At 35.6% G+C, this 21590-nt stretch overlaps 1 protein-coding gene across 1 annotated transcript in view; it reads left to right on the forward strand.

The window, feature by feature from the left end:
* The window catches only part of LOC138692757 (sodium channel protein Nach-like), a 43417-nt gene that overhangs the window by 12543 nt on the left and 9284 nt on the right, over positions 1-21590 (forward strand). Inside the window, exons 3-7 of the mRNA XM_069815951.1 lie at positions 4183-4389; positions 9129-9289; positions 11028-11035; positions 11785-11930; positions 20740-20872. Of these exons, the coding sequence (XP_069672052.1) occupies positions 4183-4389; positions 9129-9289; positions 11028-11035; positions 11785-11930; positions 20740-20872 (655 nt within the window). The remainder of the gene's footprint in view (positions 1-4182; positions 4390-9128; positions 9290-11027; positions 11036-11784; positions 11931-20739; positions 20873-21590) is intronic.

Genomic DNA, 21590 nt, shown 5'->3' on the forward strand with positions numbered 1-21590 from the left:
TATGCAGAATATTACGGCAAAATAATGGAGTCCACACCTGTGGAGTAACGGTCAGCGCTTCTGGCCGCGAAACCAGGTGGCCCGGGTTCGAATCCCGGTCGGGGCAAGTTACCTGGTTGAGGTTTTTTCCTGGGTTTTCCCTCAACCCACTATGAGCAAATGCTGGGTAACTATCGGTGCTGGACCCAGGACTCATTTCACCGGCATTATCACCTTCATATCATTCAGACGCTAAATAACCTGAGATGTTGATACAGCGTCGTAAAATAACCCAATAAAATAAAATAAAATAATGGAGGTAATTGATGCATTGAATAGCACAGACAGTTCCGCTGTTGCAGCTGTAAAATCATTGCCTTCTGAACAGCTATTGGAAGATATTCTGTTCATTGATTCTGGTTGAGGTTTTTTCCGGGGTTTTCCCTCAACCCAATATGAGCAAATGCTGGGTAACTTTGGGTGCTGGACCCCGGACTCATTTCACCGGCATTATCTCATTCAGACGCTAAACAACCTTAGATGTTGATAAAGCGTCGTAAAATAACCTATTAAAATAAAAAAAAACATCATCCTATTAGGATCGTCTAAACTACAACTCTCAGAAGCCCTTAATATAGTATATAAAGTATCACAAACCGTTATCCAAAATAACAATTCACTAATTTCAGAAAAAGTGAAATGTAAGTTGAGAAACATTATTGCTAAAAATTCTGCATATTTACAACTTCGTGTTATAAATGATGTACTATCAGGTCACGACAAGACGTCTGAAATTAGTGTACTAAAAAGTAGTGACTTTCCGTTCTTCAAATATGCACCTGTTACATCGTGTGATGTTGAACGTACATTTTCCCAATATAAAAACTGTTTGAGTGACCATCGGAGGAGGTTCACTTTGCAGTCGCTCAAAATGTACATAATTCTTCATTGCACATATTCAAGGATGATGCGAGTATATTGCATTAAATTTTAAGAGTTAATATATCTCACTTCAAAATAATTGTGTATTTACTTACATGTTTAGACATTTCCTACTTCAACGATCATTCATTATATTTCTTGAATGCAGAATACAGGTTTTATTGTAACCGCAGTATACTGCTCAGTGTTTACATCAGAGGCATACTCCATCCGTCGCACGTCCCGTTCTCATACAGTCTATACCGCGTGCGTAGTAAACCTTACGATTCTCGTGGCAATTCCACGAAGTCTAATAATATTTGGTAAAGTATGGTGTTGTTAGTAGAAAAGAAGCCAATACTAAGGGACATGCTACTGGAGCTAAATGACAGCTGTGAGCAGTATGGAATGAAGATAAATGCAAACAAGACAAATGCCATGGTTATAGGAAGAAAACTAAGAAGGTAAATTTGCGAATCCGAAATGAGGCAATAGAGCAAGTGGACAGAACTTGAGATGTACTATAAACAGTATACTAATATGAGCTGCTGCCAGGTTGTCAAAAGGAGGATAGCATTGGCAAAGGAAGTTTTTTTAATAGAAAAAGGAACATCTGTAGATCTCTTGGAAAAGATGTAAGGAAGAAACTAGTGAAATGTTTTGTTTGGAGTGTGGCGTTGTATAGGACAGAAATATGGACATTACGACGAAGTAAAGAGAAAGGACTAGAAGCATTTGAAATGTGGATATGGGGAAAGATGGAGCGTGTGAAATGGACAGACAGAATTAAAAAAAAAAAATTAAGCTGTGCTAGAAAGAGTGGGTAAAAAAAAAAAGAATAATGCTGAAAGTTATAAGAAAGAGAAAACGTAATTGGCAGGGCTACCGGCTAAGAAGAAACTGCCTACTGAAGGATGAACTTGAAGGAATGATGAAAGGAAGAAAAGTTCGGGGCAGAAGAAGATACTGTATCTGATGATGGGCAACATTAAGATACATGGAGTCTACACCTGTGGAGTAACGGTTAGCGGGTCTGGCCGCGAAACCAGATGACCCGGGTTCGATTCCCGGTCGGGGTAAGTTATGTGGTTGAGGGTTTTTGCAGGGTTTTCCCCTCAACCCAATATGAGCAAATGCTGGGTAACTTTCGGTGCTGGACCCCGGACTCATTTCACCGGCATTTTCACCTTCATCTCATTCAGACGTTAAATATCCTAAGATGTTGATAAAGAGTCGTAAAATAACCTACTAAAGTAAAATAAAAATAGATACATGGATCATATGCGGAGACTAATAGGGAGGCGGGAGCTAGAAAAGATTGGATAGTGATAGTTTGCAGTAAAAGACTTACCCTTGGGTAAAACACTTCGAATGAATGAACGAATTAATTAATTAATTAATTAATGCTTCGGGAGCGGTCGTCTGACAACAAAGCTTGCATGATTTCCACTTTTTGCACATACTGTAGAACTGGAGCTGTTTGTGAAAAATTTCAACCACTACACTCTGAGGTATGCTAAGTTCTTTTAAGGCACAACATGTCGATTTTCTCGGACAGCTTTCAAAAAGTGTGCGAACAGCATCAACAGTCTCGTCTGTCACTCTCTGGTCTCAAACACTACCAGTCTTTTTAAACTTTACAAAGACCTTTGATGGTCTTCACATATGGTGGATTCCGTCCATACTCCCTCAGCTGTTACTCAGGTAGCCCGGTTTCGAGTCCCGGTTAGATTGAGGACTTTTCATTGAAAAATCCACAGTGACAAGGTCGCAGTTCGTGTATCTCGCTTATCTCCCGTTTCCACACGTTAGACCGGCTGGCGACGCGCGTAGGAAGCTGGTCTAGGGGGGTAATTCCATGCAAAAAAGTATGTTTTTGAACCATGATGTTTCAAAAGTTAAAAATATTGTAGCAGGTTATTTTGTATGTTCTAAATATGAATTTCAAGCAATACTATATTCATATCTTTCATAGTTTGGCAGCAATCAGAATTTAAAATATTGGTTTAACAAAGAACACGATTTCATTCATTGAAGTTTTCGTACTATGTAAAGGAAGATGGAAAAATGATTTCAATGCAATTCGAAAAAGGAGAGCCTTTCATTATAAATACCCTTAAAATGAAAAAAAAAATATATATATATAATTTTTTTAAATCATTACCCACCGTAAAATAATTTAAAAAAATAAAGAACACAAAATGCAATTCATTTTTACAGATGAAAAAACATGTGTTTAATTCTTTAGGGTAGCTATATTGATTCCACTGTGAACATTTCAGAATGTTGACTTAAATATCATGTTAGTTTTTAATAAAAATAACTCACCGGAACAAAGGAGCTCAGCAGGTAGGCTCTCCCGTCGTACAGAATGTTACGCGATCAAGGTCAGGGAGACGGACGTTTGAGAGTACTCATCGTTATGAAGTCTCGCGAACGCTGCGACCGCCACACATAGCAAGCGATTTTCAACCGTCGGAACAAAAATTTAATTATTTTATTAATTTAATTATTCACAGGTTTTTTGAGATAAAGTCATAAAACTTGGGAGATGGATTAGGAATAAGATTTTCTTTAATACGAATGAAATTCGCATGAATTTAATTGTTGCATCAGAATATAAAACTATTTCTTTCTTTCAATGAGGTGTTTTTATGAGCATGCCTTAATATTATTCGGATTAGTCTTTAAGGTATTAAAATATGGATATTCAGGTTTACAATGCCGTCTGTTTAGTTTCGATGACACCTCATATAGGGTATCAGAATATTTTAAATGATGGATAACATGTAACTGCCACCCATTTTTCAGTCATCCGCGGTTATAGTTGGCAGTTTAATTTATTTTCATAATAACATTATTAGGCTATATTAAAAGCCCAAAAAATCATGACATCGCTGGCATATTCTTAAAATTTTGTATGGAATGACCCAGGGACAAGCGGGATTACCTGCTTTTAAACCTGGATACTCAGCAACCCTGAGCACAGTCAGCTAATTTGGGTTGGAGATGTCCCTAATATGGAAGTAAGCGTAATAGTTCTCTCAGATGGACGTGGCTCTAGGTTTTGTCCACCCTTTGAGGATGAGGATGAGGATGATGATGATGATGATTATGATGATGATGATAATAATAATAATAATAATAATAATAATAATAATAAGAGCGAATTCTTTGCATGTCCTGACTAGCCTACTTATTTAATAATTTCTGGAATCAATAGAAGAAAGAACCAAACTAACCTAAGTGTACGGTTGAATGCTTCTGTACCTTGTGTCACAGGGTGTTCTGGACTCTGGTGGTATTGACGGCGATCGTATCGGCTGTATTCATAATGGGAATCGAGTGGAACTTCCACCTGTCCAAATACACGATAACGAGCGTGGACACAGCACACTACCCGCTCTGGAACATCCCCTTTCCTGCCGTCACCGTCTGCGGATTCAACAAAGTAGAGAGATCACAGGCCAAGGATTTAATCAAGGAGCTGTACGTATTCTGATCACGATGTCTTGACTTGTGTGCGGTCATTATTTAAATTATAACTTTAAATATGGGGTCAGCTTTATACAAAACAGGATCTGTCCCACATCACTTCCTACAGTATAGGAGTTTGAGATGAAATCAAAAGCGGCACAAATCCTGAATAAGGAAACTGGTGAGACAAAGTTTTATTAAGGACAGAATTGGTTGCTTCGGTAATTTATTTATTCAACAGTTTTATTTACTGTCTTTCTTTTTCTTTCTATTTTTCACTCTTTCTTACATTTTATTTATTTATTTATTTATTTATTTATTTATTTATTTATTCATTTATTTATTTATTTATGTATTCATTCATTTACTTATTTATTTATTTATTTATTTATTTATTTATTTATTTATTTATTTATTTATTTATTTTTCCAATTCTTCGATCTATTATTTCTTTATAAACTGCTTTTCTTCTATTTTATTTTTCTCTTAGCCTCATATTTTCGGCCTTTCTTCTTCTTAGTTTCTTCCTTTCTTCATTGCTTCATTTCTTCAATCTTTCATTTCGTTTCTTCTCTTTTTTTCCCATCCACTTCATTTCTTCAATCTCTTCCTTTCTCTCTTAGTTTTCATCGTCTTTCTCTTATTTTCATTATTTTTTTGTTACTTTCGTTTTTCCTGTCATCGTGTCATCTACTGTTTGTCACAAAACAAGTAAGATTTCTATTAATAATAATAATAATAATAATAATAATAATAATAATAATAATAATAATAAGTTGTATATTAAATTTAATACCTCTATTGAATTATAGAAGCTATTTTGAGACGGTGAGTTGCTAATAAGGCGATGATTAAACATGGCGAAAGTAAAATAACAGAGCAAATGTAAGTACTAGCAGAAAACTTGCTCCACACCAACTTTGTCTATTGCAAACCTCATAGAATCTGACTGGAACCGAACGTCCGTACCTTTCTCTAAGAAACGTAGTTATCTGAACTAAAACTATTCAACCAGCAGATCGATCAGATTATCGGAAAATAAATTATTGTTGTGCGGCAGGCTTCCTTTAAAATATAGTTACTGCAGTTTCTCTTGTCGTTCTCTTTTACATAAATACGTCCTTGTTCGAGGTACAATAACTGAGAAAGTCTAACATTTTTTGCGTAACACGTAGCTAGTACAAAATGTTCCCGCTAGATGTTGCACATACCAAAATGTACGCGTGCTGTCATCTATCGAATGTTGCATAATATATTTTCAAGTGAATAAGCGACCCGCGGATAAGAAACGGCACTATGATGTATCCGTACCTGCTGTTGGGTATGCTCTCTCCCTCTCAGCCTTCTGCACCACGGGGCATATGATGTTGCACCGAATACCCTTTACCCATTTCTAGTGCCGCGGACATAAAAGCATGAAGTATCACCTCGATAGCCCCCTAAATTCCATCATGGCGTAGGATATACAGGGACATCATTTTATTTTTACTTCAATTTTTATTGTACCTGAGTTTTTAAATGTACTTCACTCCCACCCCTTCTACTAATGAAGTTAAACCGTCCTCCACACAGATCCAAGACCGCATATACAGTCATAGTAGCCTTACGGTCATAGTAAACAGTACATTCCAAAAATATGTTCGCGTTTTCCAGTGACGAAAGAGCTTTCAATATTGAATCATTATCGCACAGGTACTAACGTCCATTTGCCTACGTCGCATCCTGGTTTTCCCCACCTGCTTCTATTCGCCTCTCTGTAGAGGCTAGTGGCTAGGCTGTCTTAGCTCTTTTCTGAGAACATTAATCTCTGTTATTTATTTATTTATTTATTTTGCTAATAATTATAACATAACATATATTATGTATAGAAAAAACTTTAGCTCGCCCTTGAAAGAGGAGAACTCGTGCTCAGGGGCGGAATTGGACGTCTACGTAATATTATACAACTATTTAAAATAACTTAAATAGAAGGGCCTCGTTAAGTAATTAACTGTCACGTGTCTATATATTCTATAACCACTTGGACGGACAGTAATTTTATCTTTTCGGATCGAGCAGAAGTGAAGATTGAATTTACAGTACGTAAGGTACTCTTTTATGGAGTAGGTACAGAATTATTTCAACATGAGATACTGGTACGAAGGACGAAACTGGTAATTGGAATTACGTACAATAGTCTATAGTGCGATAATATGCACATTAGAACTGAAGCCTGTATCGAAAAGAACGGCCACCATTTTCAAAAATGGTTTAAATATCCATATTATGATTATTTTTAAATTTAACTTCATTCCCTATATTGTACGCTAATGTATTGTAGACAGTATAATATACACTGCATAATGAATACATCCGCATGGACAGCTCAGTTCGTGCGTAAAAACACTCATTGTTAATACTGTACTGTATTTTGATTAAACAAAAACCTAATGAAAATTATCAAACTCAAAAGCGTGATATTTACCTAGTTTACGTAAATGGATGAACTACTTTTCTCCCCTCCTATACCTAGTAAAGTGATTTGTTTCTATATTACGCCATATCATCGAACTTTTGTCGTGGAAGGGGTAGCAAACGGTTCTCAACCTTTAATCGAAAGGTATAGCCAGGTTAATATTAGAAATGTTAGTAAAAATAAAATGATGTCCCTGTATAAAATATGATGAAAACTTTTTCTTTACTTTTACAAAACTGAAAAGGAAAGAGTTTATTATTTATGTGCAAGGAGTAGCTTAATTTATGATGGACAAAGGCCAGTCTACAGCAGCGTTCATGCATAAAATACAGTAAAAATAATCCATATATCTATTGATAAAAATAACAATAACATATAAAACAAATACATATACTGAATCATCAGGATTCTGTGAATCCTCTGTCACTTTAATTGTTACTTAACGACGATGATCAAATACAAAATCTGGACAAATTCATTATTCATAACATTATGAACCAACATTACAGTTTATTAAAATGAATCCAGAATTAAGTAACCTTAATAATAACATTTTCAGTAAGAGAATTAAATATTAAATTTCCTTAAATTTAAATTGTTCATTATTTAACTTTTTCTTCGTAATTTTTTTTAGGCTAGAGTTTTTTCAGTTTATTTTATAACAATTTTAATTACATCATTTAAAAAAGTCTAGTATTATTTTATGTAACTGGAACTGCCCCAAACACGAGCATTTGCTCATTTCGGTACAAACTGTAGGCTTATATTTTAAATATACAAACTGAATATTTTAAATAATATATTGGTGGAATCACTGAGAGATGTTATTTGGCGAGAGAAATCCGAGTAACTATTTGCCAACCAGGTAGAGTCGGAGGCATTTGGGAAGACGGTCGGTCGTCTGCTACTGGGTGTTCATTTCAAAGTGTGTCATGACGTCACTGTTGTTGGGTCACCGATTTGAAGCGGGTTTCAGCTGATATGTTAGAGAAGTTGCCTATTATTTAAGGCGTTCTTCAATCTGAACTTGAGAACGTGTACGGTATAACTTGAACGTCGTAGCAACAGATGGCGGTCTGTACGGTCTGTGTGCTACCATAACCTCTTTCGAACTGTGTTTTGCGCCGGCAAGTCGTACGCAGGGTATTTGTCATCATCGGTTGCGTACGGTAACATTCCACAACACAAATCAAATGCTCCGTGTTCATGTTGACCGTCGAAGTTAATGTCAACAAATACGTAAGTAATCGTCTTAACCCTCTCCCCATATCCCGACAGTACGTATTTCCAAACAGTTCACATTCCTGCCACTACCGGCGTTACTGTACGTATCGGCACGTACTCTTCAGAATGAACGCCGTACTTGCTAGCCAACTTCTCTGCCTCTTAGATTATACACCTGAGCTGCGGAAGTATAGGAAGATTGAATTCTCTAGGCTCATCAGCTAGCCACATGACGGCATACAGCGAGCCAAGACACATTTTGAACTGAACACCCAGTATATGCGCCTTAGCATTTCTGATATGTGACGTCACAAGCTTGTACAATAGAACCAATCTGAATCAGTCTGTAACAATTGCTTTCCGAGTTCGTTTGTTCGCATGTGAATGTTTCAATACATTGAATAAGTAAAAGTAACATATTCTGTGTGTGCGTGCGCGTGTGTGTGTTTGTGTAAGATAAATAAATGGAAGGAGAGGCTATAAAAAGACAAGTACTACAAAGGCAGACGTGGGAAATGATGTTTAAGGTGTATAATTATTTTTAAAACGTTGACGAGCAGAACGCTGACGGCCATCATGGTGCTAGTTGCAAGTTGCCAACGCGCAAGGAGCGACTGTAAAAACATGTGGTGTGGGATTGAGAACCGTGCAAAGAATATTGTTAGTGAAGGAAAGAGGGTTTATTTGGTGCCATGCTTACAGTAATCAACGGCTAAGGTCATTATTGTCTTTTGAGAATTTAAATTCTCTCCTGCGCTATTTGTATTGCACGCGCGTGAAGTACGATGTGGCAACGTTATACGCTGCCTTGCTCTATCTGTCTCTCTCGACGCAAACGCTAGCAGACGACCGCCTTCCCAATTGCCGTCGACTCTAGTCAGTCTAAGCTCGTTTCGAATTCAGGTTCGAGCTCAACCTCCTGTAGATTCTTATTCCACTAATGTTCATAGGCCTACATCATCAAGTGGTATGCATCGTTTAAGTATGGTCATATAAGAAGATATACCAAGAAGACAATAATTTTCTTTTTAAAAATTGTAGCCTAATCGAAGTCCTACTTCCGGCATTGCAGAATACTGCCCGAAGGAGTAACGCATGATCAAGCGTTCAGCGACATGAAGTATCTTTTGGAGTTACTGGAGCCCAGCGAGCAAAAGGAGACCAAATTCCTGCGCTTGCAATCGATTCTGGACGACAATAACATCACCGTGGAAGAAGTCATGAAAAAGATGAGTAACATAATTCTTTTTTTTTCATCCATTTCAGTTGCCAATTCGAAATTGAACGTGCAGATCCAAAGCATATTGGAAATAGTATTCAATAAACAATATTTACGTCTGGAGAAAAATTAATAGAAATGTAGAGGGGCGAAATTTATCTTTGAGGTAACTTACTGATTTTTTTAAATTATTTATTAAAGCTTATTGTTATATAGTTATGTATTATTACTGTTGTTATTACTGCAAACTCCATTTTAATTACTGTGATACCTGACATGTTATTTTCAGTTTCTGCTACCATGATAACTCTTTCTAGCCTAACCCTCTTATTAAACAGGTACTAGACAATTCACAAATGAACTATAAATTCGTATTATGAAAACAATAATAGCAACGTATGTTTATGAAAACAAATGTGTATATTAAAGACACAGTCTAAAATGTGTCAATATATTGTTTTTATATTAAAGGGTAACTTTTTGTAATGTTAAAATCCAGGTGATATATAGAAACGACATTCAGAATAAGCTCTATTTATAAGTTCACTCTATAAGTGAAAATGTTTTGATCATCGCACAGAAAATAAATGTTTTCGGAAATGCAATTTCAGGAAAAATATTGCTATTCAGGCCGGTGTGGCACTAATAATATTAAAACATAATATATTCAACGAGGGGAATTTTCTGTCACAGGTTAGGAATGAACACAGTAATGTAAAAGATGGGAAAAAATACAAATGGGGAGAGGAATACCCCGAATTTCCCCCCTTTAATTGGAACATTAAGGTAACACATATACAATTAAATGAAAATATCAGTGTCATATCACAATGTGAAATTGTGAGTAGCGATATTATATAAGCAAAGATTATTTTTCTTTGATACTGTTTGAAAAAAGTATGATGCTAAATTACGATTACATCTGTGAGAACTAATGAACTATATATATTAATAGTTGGGAAGTTAAATTATTAAACAGCATCCAGACGAACTCGTAGGCTACTTTGCTTCAATGCAGTTTTCAAAGTCATAGTATGCCTATTAAATTAGTTCTTGAATAGCCCATAATTTACTTCAGCGGCTCTTAAACTGTACCGGTACCCTACGAGTTCGAGGACATCTTTGACATGATATGCATTTTTCCGGACCTTTTAAAATGTTAACTTTAATACCTTTTCTCAGTATAAGACAAGAATTTGTTTAATATAATGCACGACAGTGCGTTTTCTAGTCATTACAACAAAAGATCGCCACGATTGAAAGTTGATTTTACTGAATTCAGAGTTGACAACCTAGATAAGTAGACTATGTTGAAATATTACAAATAACTGCTGTAGGGTTGTAATGAAAACCACTGTGTTCTATGTATGCTACAATGCATGTAAAATTCATATGCAAAAGGCAGTGTTAATAAATGGTACATTAATTATACGAAAGAAATCACTGCATTTGAAATGTACTGAACTTTATTTAAACAATTCAAACTTCACTTAACAAAATGAATTAAAAATTATTCCAACTGAATACGAAATATTACAAGTACAGTATCTGAATCATTTTTATTGCTTCACATTGAAGCAAGGTCCGTGGACGGTCGGTCGCTATCGCTATCGCGATAGCGACCGACCGTCCACGGACCTTGATTGAAGTACTGCAAAAAAAAAAAATTCATATAAACATGCGTCCTATTCTGAATATTTTCAGAGTTACCCACTAATTTGAAGTTGTTTGTAAAATACTTTTGTTCTTCAGTTTTAAGGGTAAAAGAATATTTCAAATAGAGAATGAACTGTTCAGAAGTATCATTTATTTAATTGTATAGCACTCTAAAGTTACTTCGTACAGACTTTTTTTTTCAGTTTTTAACTACGAAATAATATATTTCTCATGCACTTTTGACAAAAAAAAATTGTTACAAATCACGCCACCCTTGTAAGCTCTTCAAGACTGTACATTACGATGCAAAACTGAGCTGTAAAGAATCAAGTTGCTAAAAATCGAGTGATCTGAAAATATTGGGATTAGGACACATGTTTATATGATATTTTTCTCTCAGAATAACTTCAGAAATAAGCTTCGTAAGTGGGGGTTACTACTAGTGAATCAACCCGTATAATAGAAGTCATATTGTTCTTTAAAGCAACTGGTGAACTTATAAAAATCAGATTTAATGTAACTCATAGACTTCTTTTTCTTTAAATAGATCACGAAATTAAAGCATTAAATTCCAACATTTAGAATTGTGCCGTCAATTGAGGAAATTTTAGTTCTATTTAGTCGCACTTTTGTGTACCTATTTCATAATATAGGATTACCGGTGTTTTAAAAAAATCACTTTTAGCAATAGGTGTTCTCTCAGTAAATTTCGGCCAATTTAACATATATATTTTGCATGTTTCACGTCAAAACTTGTGGTTTTTTTCAATAATGTTCATTATTATCACTAACATTTAAAAAAATCTGTTTAAGATTTATTTTTTAGCTAATAATATAGGACTTTATATTGCAGGTGGCGCCACAATGTGAGAAGTTGCTGATTAAATGTAGTTGGAAGGGACGCGAAGTCGCATGCATCAAACTGTTCAGACTACACAAGACGTACGAAGGTTACTGCTGCTCGTTCAATTACGTCGGAATCAGAGACGAGGTTCTCAAGTGAGTACCTAGTTAAATAATCTTTCCCCCCAAATTGATATAGGGCCTATTATCCCTGGCTCTTCTGACATACAATTCTGTGACATTCTTGAGAGTTGGCTATTCCACTGTAGTCGGTTTACATAATATCACAGTCTACTATATACAGTCACGAAGCTTAATACTTACTAAATATGCAAACATAGACAGTTGAAATATGCATCCATAGATAGTTGCCTACCACCAGGATCGCTACTATCGCCTCATCACAGACTTTTTCCCTAGCAGACGATAAAATGTATTGTACTTTCGATATCGTGTTCGTTTGAAAAAATTAACACCTTCCTTCCACTATTGAAATATGAAATACATTAGGTTTATATATTATTTTCATAAAATATATATTATAACTCTAACCTATTTTTCTTACAATTTATAGTACTACAAACGTCTCCTTGTCCCATATTATTATTATTCAAATTATTGTATTTTAGCCATTTACAGTTATTACAACCGATAACGAACATTTCACAGTTTACATAGCTTTTCACAAAAATGCGAAATACGGCACAGTCAATGCTTTTTCGATCTAGATCAGGCCGTAATGTTTGTTCGGGTTTTCTAGTTCAGTGTATGGAGCTCAGTGAAATATTGTATTATAACTTTATTGCTTATCATTGCTAAGCTTTATTTAGTGTAATTTGTCCATAAGTTCCGTTTACTTCTTGTTGCATAATATGTTGTAGAAATAATTACAAAACTGTGTTATTTTAATGAGAAGAGAATTTTACATGTTAACATAATCTGTTCGCGTCAACATTTCAAGTTTAGAATGGAAGCTATTTTGAGGTTTAATAAAAACGAATTTATATTGTGATTTTAATTTAGCACATCTATCTTCCTTAATTGTAGACAGAAAATTTACCATACCACTCCTATGAAATTAGTGTACGTACGATTGTGTTACTTCGTCTCTTAGGTAGTAGATAAATACGTACAATAATTCAGTACTCAATTGTAGTATTAAAATACAGACAAATAGAATGTGACGGGTGTCATACATGCCATTATGTTTAATTATAATGTATAATTGCGAATATAGGAATATAAGTTAAATATAGTAAACATAACCTATAATATCCATATGACATAACATACATATGTAGTGACAGGGCATTGGAGACCACTAAAATTAGACAGAAAGAGGCAACTGATACAGTAAACATAACCTATAATTTCAACATATCTAAATATTCGTGTGGTGCAACTGAAAATTATTGAATCGTGCATAAATGAATGTACAAGAATTTCGCAATATGTAATCGAAATAAAGGCAGGTATTACACATACGAACAACGTAATTTTCACACCAAAAATAATATTACACCTTAACTCGCAAGGAATTATGTCTGAAGTGTCCCCTAATCATTGTTTTAAATTTTATTAATACAATTACGCTACATTTTAGAGAAATATATGTTACTCTTTATGCATTCCAATTAATTTATATGGTTGAAACGCCGCCCTTCATGATCGAGTTAAGCGAGTCACATGGCCTGCCTTACAGCCTGTATTAGATCACGATGGCAGTGACACTGTCTATTGTTCCTAGTACTCACAGCGCTCCAAGCGGCTAGCAACTATCGCGAGAAATGCAACTCGTTGGCAAAAAATCATCCCAAGCTTCGTTACTGTATATAGTAGACTGTGATAATATTAGCTATTTCCTCAAGCTTTGTATTTCAGTCAGTTTTTAAATGTTCATTACTAATAAATCGGACTTTAATTTCTTTATCATTTTTCACGATATAACTACTCATTTCGTTTGTTTCTATTATTTTTATAGTTTTTAAAGTATGTGCGATAAATTCCTATGCATATGCAAGTATTGGGATGATTAGAGATACAGTGAAACCTCTTTGGAAAACATCTCTATTAAGGGGCCACCTCTCTTAGAGACCAATTTTTCTGATAACCAATAAAACAAATATATTTTTAGACAGTCGTTTCATAATGACGTTAAAGGTAGCCTACAGTCCAACAACCTCTATAAGATGGATGAGAGCGGCTTGTTTTAATATGGCGGTTACAAAGTAACTTTCCGCTTCGATTGCTGTACCCTTTGACTTTTGTCTGGTTATTAATGTTGTTTTATTAATCTCCCCTTCATGTGATTGGGATACTAATCAATTAAGTACAGTTGATCGGGTTATGGTCTGCATCACGTTTTATAATTACTCTCTAATTGCAATTGTGTTTTTAATCACTGCCGACATCCTTGAAATGAACACTTCTTTTTCCTTTTTGTTGTAACAAGACGTAAAATCTAAGATGTTATCATAGGTAATATCACAAGAAGTTTCTATTTTGTCAGTAAATTTACGAGAGCGAAGAGTGAACGAATTTATCCAAAAGAAATTAAAACTTCGCGTGACATTATGTAATAACACTATTTCGGGAATAGAATAATAAATAAATAATTAAATAAAGGTAATAACACATACCACTTACGTACATCGTATCGTATTTCACTCGCATCAGTAAAGAATGAATAGACAGTAGCTATATAGTAGGCCTATGCTTATGTTAAATTGTAGCAGTCGATCGACTGAACATTTTGATCGCTTAACCGGATGCCCTTAATCGATTAATCGGTGATACGAAGTATTGTAATTGTATTCTTAATATTGTAGTTGTAATCCCCTGGTAGAGGAGAAGAGAAGGCCTAATGGCCTTATCTCTACCAGGTTAAATAAATAAATACGAGTAAATAAATAAATAAATAAATAAACGCACCGTCCGCTCCTTTTCATAGTCTTGAGTAGAGCCTTAGGGTGCTATGCATAGACATTTCGCTAGCCCGCGCTACGAGCGTGCTAAACTACTCCGGCTATCGACTGATTACTTGTACAGGATTAATATCAATCATGTCGCTAACACTGGTTTATGAATACGAAAAACGTTAGTTCGCTGATCATCCACCGGAAGCCCGCGCTAAAAATGTCTATGAATATGGCCCCTAGTATTGAGTATATAGTCACTGCTTACGTTAGATATGATCAGGAGCGTCATTTCAGTTTTTGCTTGTGAGGGGGGACAAGATTTTTCAGGGAAGAATAGGCTATATCGCGTGGCATACTCAATCTCTTTTTCCACTGAAATGAACTATTTTCCATAACATAAACTGGAGTAAACTTGACCGCTAGAGTAACTTCACCAAAAAAAAAAAAAAAGAAAAAAAAAACGATATCAGATGCACTGAACATATTTTTTAAATTCATTTTTCCCCCATTTCTCAAGTATTTATTATTATTTTAAGTCAAAAATAGGCTGACACAGTTTATTTATTTATTTATTTATTTATTTATTTATTTATTTATTTATTTATTTATTTATTTATTTATTTATCCATTCATTTATTTATTTATTTATTTATTTATTTATTTATTTCTCTCATTTACATATTTTTAGTCATTTATTTATCTATTAATCTATATGACTATCTGTCCGTCCGTCCCGCCTCTATTTATCTGTCTGTCCGTCTGTCCATCCGTTCATCTACTCACCTAACGATCTACCTACCTATCTATCTCCCTGTATATCTGTCTACCTAGCTATCTATTTTTAACTTCTTATCCCACTAGCTTATCATCATCTTCCTATCACGTTTCAGGCCATAAGACCTGTTCCAATTCTACATAAAATTTTCACACCAAACTTTTGCAGCTCTATCTATGGATCTTTTTCCTCTTGATGTATACTGTAGATATAAACAGCTTTGGGGATCCTATGTAAACTCATTCTTTGAAGATGGAATTTCCAAATTTGTGGGTGTGTGTGTCGGCATCGGTAGCGTACTTAGTATAGCGCTGGCCTTGTATGCTCGAGGTTGCGGGTTCGATCCCGGCCGAGGTCGATGACATTTAAGTGTGTTTAAATGCGACAGGCTCATGTCAGTAGATTTACTGGCATGTGAAAAGAACTCCTGCGGGACAAAAATTTCGACACACTGGCGACGCTGATATAACCTCTGCAGTTGCGAGCGTCGTTAAATAAACCATAATTCAATTTAATCCAATTTTGTTGGTACTGGTGGATGTATTATAGAACCTACTCAGGTTTGGGTTCATTTAAAATTTCAATATTCCTTTCCAGACCCTACATCGTATTTCCTGCTGTTTTGCGTATGAATCGAAATTTAAAGGCCGTTATTCTGCTCTTATGATTTTTCTTTAACGTCCATGCCTCACTGCCATAATGTACTGGTGTTGTGCAGGTGTATTCTAATGTGCTTTTGAACAAGGGATGGTCTCATAACTCTATTAATAATAATGGCTGTTGTTTCAATGTATCTAATGATTTTCTCTACTATGTCCTTTTCTTCCAGAAAAGAAAGGTTATATCCGAGGTAAGAACATTATTTATTCTCTCAACTATCTTCTTATACACATAAATTTTACTCAGTACTGATTCTTTTACACAAAATTCTATAATTTTTGTTTTGTCTGTTGATATTTTCATATTATATTTACTTGCTATTTATTTTAAATTATAAATGGAACTCTGAAGGTCGTCTCCTAAGAGTAGCAGAAGGGATAAATCGTCTGCAAAGAGTACTGAATGCAGTTTCAGGTTTCTATTTAACCATGCTGTGTTTTCTTTCATTCTTTTGTTATCCTATTCATACAAATGGTGAAAAGCACTGGTGAAAACTCACATCCTTGTCTAATACCGGTATTAATTTCTTTTCATTCGGGCAATTTTCTATCTAATTTAATCGAAATTACATTTCTTTTCTATTATTATAAATATTTTAATATATTGTTGTGGAACACCATCATTAGTTAACACTGAGATCTATTTACTCTGTCAAAAGCTTTTTTAAAATCTACCAAAGCGATATGAGTTTCTACATTAAATTCTTTATGTTTTTCTAGTAATAATTTCATTAAAAAATACTCATCTGCACAAGATCTTCCTTTCCTAAATCCATTATCCTACTTATACGACACGTAATTTACATACACTTGCTGTTAATATGACGAAGATGCAAATAAATAAACCACACAGCTTTACTGATAAAGACATTTAATTTCAATTAACTAAAAAAAATGTACTTTTATTTACAATAGACAACGAACAGTAATGTAGTAAAGGGTAATGCCTTGGTTTCATTTGAGAAAAGTCATTAACTAGCTCATTTTTATTTCCTAAACGTTTATGAAAGTGGAATATTTTGATACTAAAAGTACTGTATTCACATTTTTTCTTTAGTAATACCCTAGATCATAATGTGTAACAGATACCTCATCCCTATGTTAAAATCGGCAGCATTTTGAAGAGAACAACCGCTAGGATCGCCACCCGTTCGCCGTAAACGAATACGAGATGGCAGTACAGTAGCTAATGCAATTCAAATGGGAATTATGACGTGACTCCTTATGTAATAACTAGATGGCAGCACAGTAAACCTGACAAAAGTTGTTACCATCAAAACCTATAAGGCCGAGCTATCTGGGTATACAGAGTGTTCCGCTTATAAGTATAACAAAAGAAATAGCTATAACTTCTGAATTAATACAAGTATATAGTTGAAACCAACTGCTACAAAGAATGAAAACTGGGAATTTTTGTTACCTTATGTTCCATAAACCTCAACATGGCTTCCATTGGTGGCACGGGAAATATCCAACCGGTATTCAACCTCGACCCAAGTGTTATGAAGCATCTGTGGTGTAACATTGTTGACAGCAGCATAAATTCTTTCTTGTAAGTCTGCCAAATCACGTACTGGCGTCCTGTAGACCTGGTCCTTAACAAACCCCCACAGGAAAAAATCAGGTGGTGTTAGATCTGGTGATCTGGCAGGCCATGTGATGTACGGTGATCCTCTTCCGATCCATCTTGCAGGGAATTGTTCGTCTAAGAATGTGCGAACCATGTTGGCAAAGTGTGGTGGAGCCCCATCTTGCTGGAAAATTGCTCCATCTGGGAGTTGTGGCACAGCATACAGTTGCAACATATCCAGGTACGTGTTTGCAGTGACTGTCTTTTCAGCAAAGAAATAGGGACCAATGATTCTGTCACGCATGATCCCACACCAAACATTCCATTTAGGGGAATCCCGTTGGTGTTCAATTACGACACTTGGATTTTCCGACCCCCAGATGCGACAATTGTGTCGGTTTACTTTTCCACTGACGTGGAAGGTTGCCTCATCTGAGAAACAGACTCGAGTTAGAAATGTGTCGTCATCGTCCACTTTATCCAACATTGTTTCTGCAAAGCGTTTTCGTTCCAGTTTATCATTCGGCGTAATCATCTGATGAAGTTGCAGCTTGTACGCTCGCAAACGCAATCTTTTATGGAGCACTGTATGCACTGTTGTTGGTGGGATGTTCAACTGCACACTAGCCTGTCGAATGGATTTCCGCGGGCTTCTCTGAAATGCCTCGCGAATGCGTTCGACATTTTCGTCAGACACTTTACGCTTGGAATGTTTACCTGCATTAGACAACAAACTTCCTGTTTCTCTGAGCTGCCTATCCCATTTCATTATTGAGACGTACGTCGGTACAGCTTCCCTCGGTCTAAGATTGTACTGACGGCGAAACAAGCGCTGTACACGAATTATGGATCTATGTTCTGCTAATGACAGCACACAAAAGGCTTTCTGCTGTGGCGTCCACATGCTGACTGACTAAAGATACGATACGAATTCTCTTATTTAATGATCTGCGCATGCGTGAGTCTTCTAAAAATAAGTAACAACAATGGATTAAAACTTCCCAATTTCCTCTTTACAATGGTACCAATCTTAACCCATTTGCATGCATTGTTATGAAATTATAACTATTTCTTTTATTATACTTATAAGCGGAACACGGTGTATATGATCTAGGACAATACTAAGCATTTTTTTATAATTTTTCTAATCTCGCCCCCTAAATGACACCTCTGGATGTGAACACATACAGCACTTTAGCTGTAATGCGTAAAAAGTCCATAATTTCTTTTTTTATATTTTTATTAATACATTTTCAATGAACAAATGAAAGAAGCATTTTGAAATAAAAAAAAATGGGGGTGTGACTGTGTCGGGGATACAGTCGTGGATTTTACGTGAATACGTCTAGCTTAATCCGACAGATCTAGACGAGATTTTTCCTTTGGCACAAACCAATAAGCGCGCTAGCACATGGAGTTTCGAGATATACTGTCCGGAAATTTTCGCCCACGCACAAAATGACCGCCAGTTGCGGCGGGCCCCATCCGCGCTTCGCACATGCGTGACCTCAAATCAAGGTCATGCTTGCATCGTAGTCATATACCCGATCGAAGTAGATCACATTTATTTCAATCATGTTATTAGTAGAGTCCTGCGTTTGGTTACTTTGAGTACAAGTTAGATGCACATGGATCATACTAACTTCGCTTGCAAAGGAGGGCTCTGACTCGTTTCCCCTCTCCGTTTCGTGCGTTACATCTGCTTTTTTTCTATAGGGCAGTAGAGGCATGAACAATGAGAATACTACTCACGTACAAAATATACCGTCACGTGTATTTAATAACATACAAAATATTTATTTAAAGCCATCTTATGGACAACAGAAGATTATTCTTACAGTAAGTAAAACGCATCTAGATTCTACATAGGCCTACTTTTTTGTTTCACAATATATTTTTCACCCAAAACATAAAAGCCAATGCTCATTATTTTTCGCCTATTTAAAGAGATTCGAATATTTAAATTGCACTTTTAAAAATTAATAAACAGATTTTATCAAAGCCGAAATTAATTTACAAATAAATAATATGATAATTTATTGAAAGATTTGAAATTTGAATATTCACAATTAAAAATGAGTTAATATTGAAATATATATAATATATTTCGGCTCTGATGTTTAAATTTCTCTTCATTTAGAAAAATGTTTGTAGGTTGTCTTTGTCTCCATGTATTACTGTCTCCAATGCCAAATTGCGAAAATTAATTATGAATAGGCCTACTTGTTTTACAGGCGAACATTGTAACTGGACACAGCCTATGTGCACACATTTATAAATAAATACATAAATAAACGGTGGAAGTTACAATAATACAATAAATCACAATAAAAACGAAATTACTTACACTGACTACTTGCTTTATGAATCTTTATACTTTACAACGAGTGACTGTTAACATTTTAAGTGTTTCAAAAGAAAAAAAATGTTCCTTCGTATTGATAAAATACGTTTTCCTAATGAAATGCTCGTTACCAAATTCTCCTATTTGAACACTCTAGCTTTCTTTTGTTTTAGCATGGTTCACTAAACAGCAGACCCTAAGTATGTACGTTGCGCTATACTCCGTACATAGTATCTACAGTACACTATTGCAAGTTGCTAGGAGGCTTTAGGTAATAAACACAGGAATCTAATTAGTATTTATTAGTCATGAAGTTATAGCACAGTCTAGTATATACAGTCAAGAAGCTCAATACATAGTGAATATGCATCCATAGATAGTTGCCAACCACCACGATCGCTACTATCGCCTCATTACAGACAATGCGAAATAGTACCGGCACAATCTATTGTTCTAGTACCCTCACAACTTAAGCTTCGTGACTGTATATACTAGAGTACTAGACTGTGATTATAGTGTCAGAATTGACTACCATGCAAAGGATACATCACCGTTTCCGTCCTGGTATCACATGTGTCGGTCTGATTTTAAAGACGTATTCGCGTCAGAACAACAACGGCTCTCTTATTTTCTTGTGTTGTCTAAAGAAATATGGCTTTTTATCTCCGTATTAAACTTAACTGATGTATTGTTTTATAGGGCCAAGATGGATCAAGACCAAGATATACCTCGGAAGGCAGCAACAAGCGGATACAGAATGGGGCTTTCGGTAGTAGTACGAAGCAATACCGATGAATATTATGCGATGAATTTAGCGTCATTTGGAGTAAAAGTAGGTGGAAATATTATTTAATTGAATATACAGATCGGATAAAAATAAGTTACAGCAAAATTTTTGTTCAACATATCACCTTTCTAATGTAATATGTTACTAGTCAGCGATGTATGCAATGGAAGGGGAAAGGAACTGGCCAACCTACCCATTATCTGCTGGTTTAGTTGCCTCATGAGTGATGCCTTAGTGTAGGGCTGGGCACATTACGTGATTCTCAGAAATGAGCGCTGCGTGCTTTAAATAGCGATTCTTTCGAGCGCTGTGACGTATGCATACTGTACGTCATTCAGTGTCAATGCAGTGGTTGACTCTCCAGTATGATTGCGAACATTGAAGATGGAGCTTCCGCTCATACAACAGGACAACGTGCTCTTCTAGGTGTAGTCTTCTGAGTTTACATATTAACAAGTCAATGTCTACAGAATCGAAGGCTTTGCTGAAGTCAAGTAAAGTCATTATTGACAATTTACGTTCGTCCCGGGCCTCGCGTAGGTCTTCCGTGATTTTAAGTAATGCTGTACTTGTGTTATGTCCGGCCCTGAAACCTGATTGATAAGAGTCGAGAAGTTTGTATTTGTTTAAGTATTCTGTCAGTTGCTTGTGTACAATGCGTTCCAATGCTTTGGATAGGGCAGGTAGGATGCTGATAGGTCTGTAGTCGTTATAAGATGTCGGTGTTTTGGTCTTGGGAATTGGGTGGACAAAAGCGAGTTAC

The sequence above is a fragment of the Periplaneta americana genome, chromosome 17, assembly GCF_040183065.1.
Source record: "Periplaneta americana isolate PAMFEO1 chromosome 17, P.americana_PAMFEO1_priV1, whole genome shotgun sequence".
NCBI lineage: Eukaryota > Metazoa > Arthropoda > Insecta > Blattodea > Blattidae > Periplaneta > Periplaneta americana.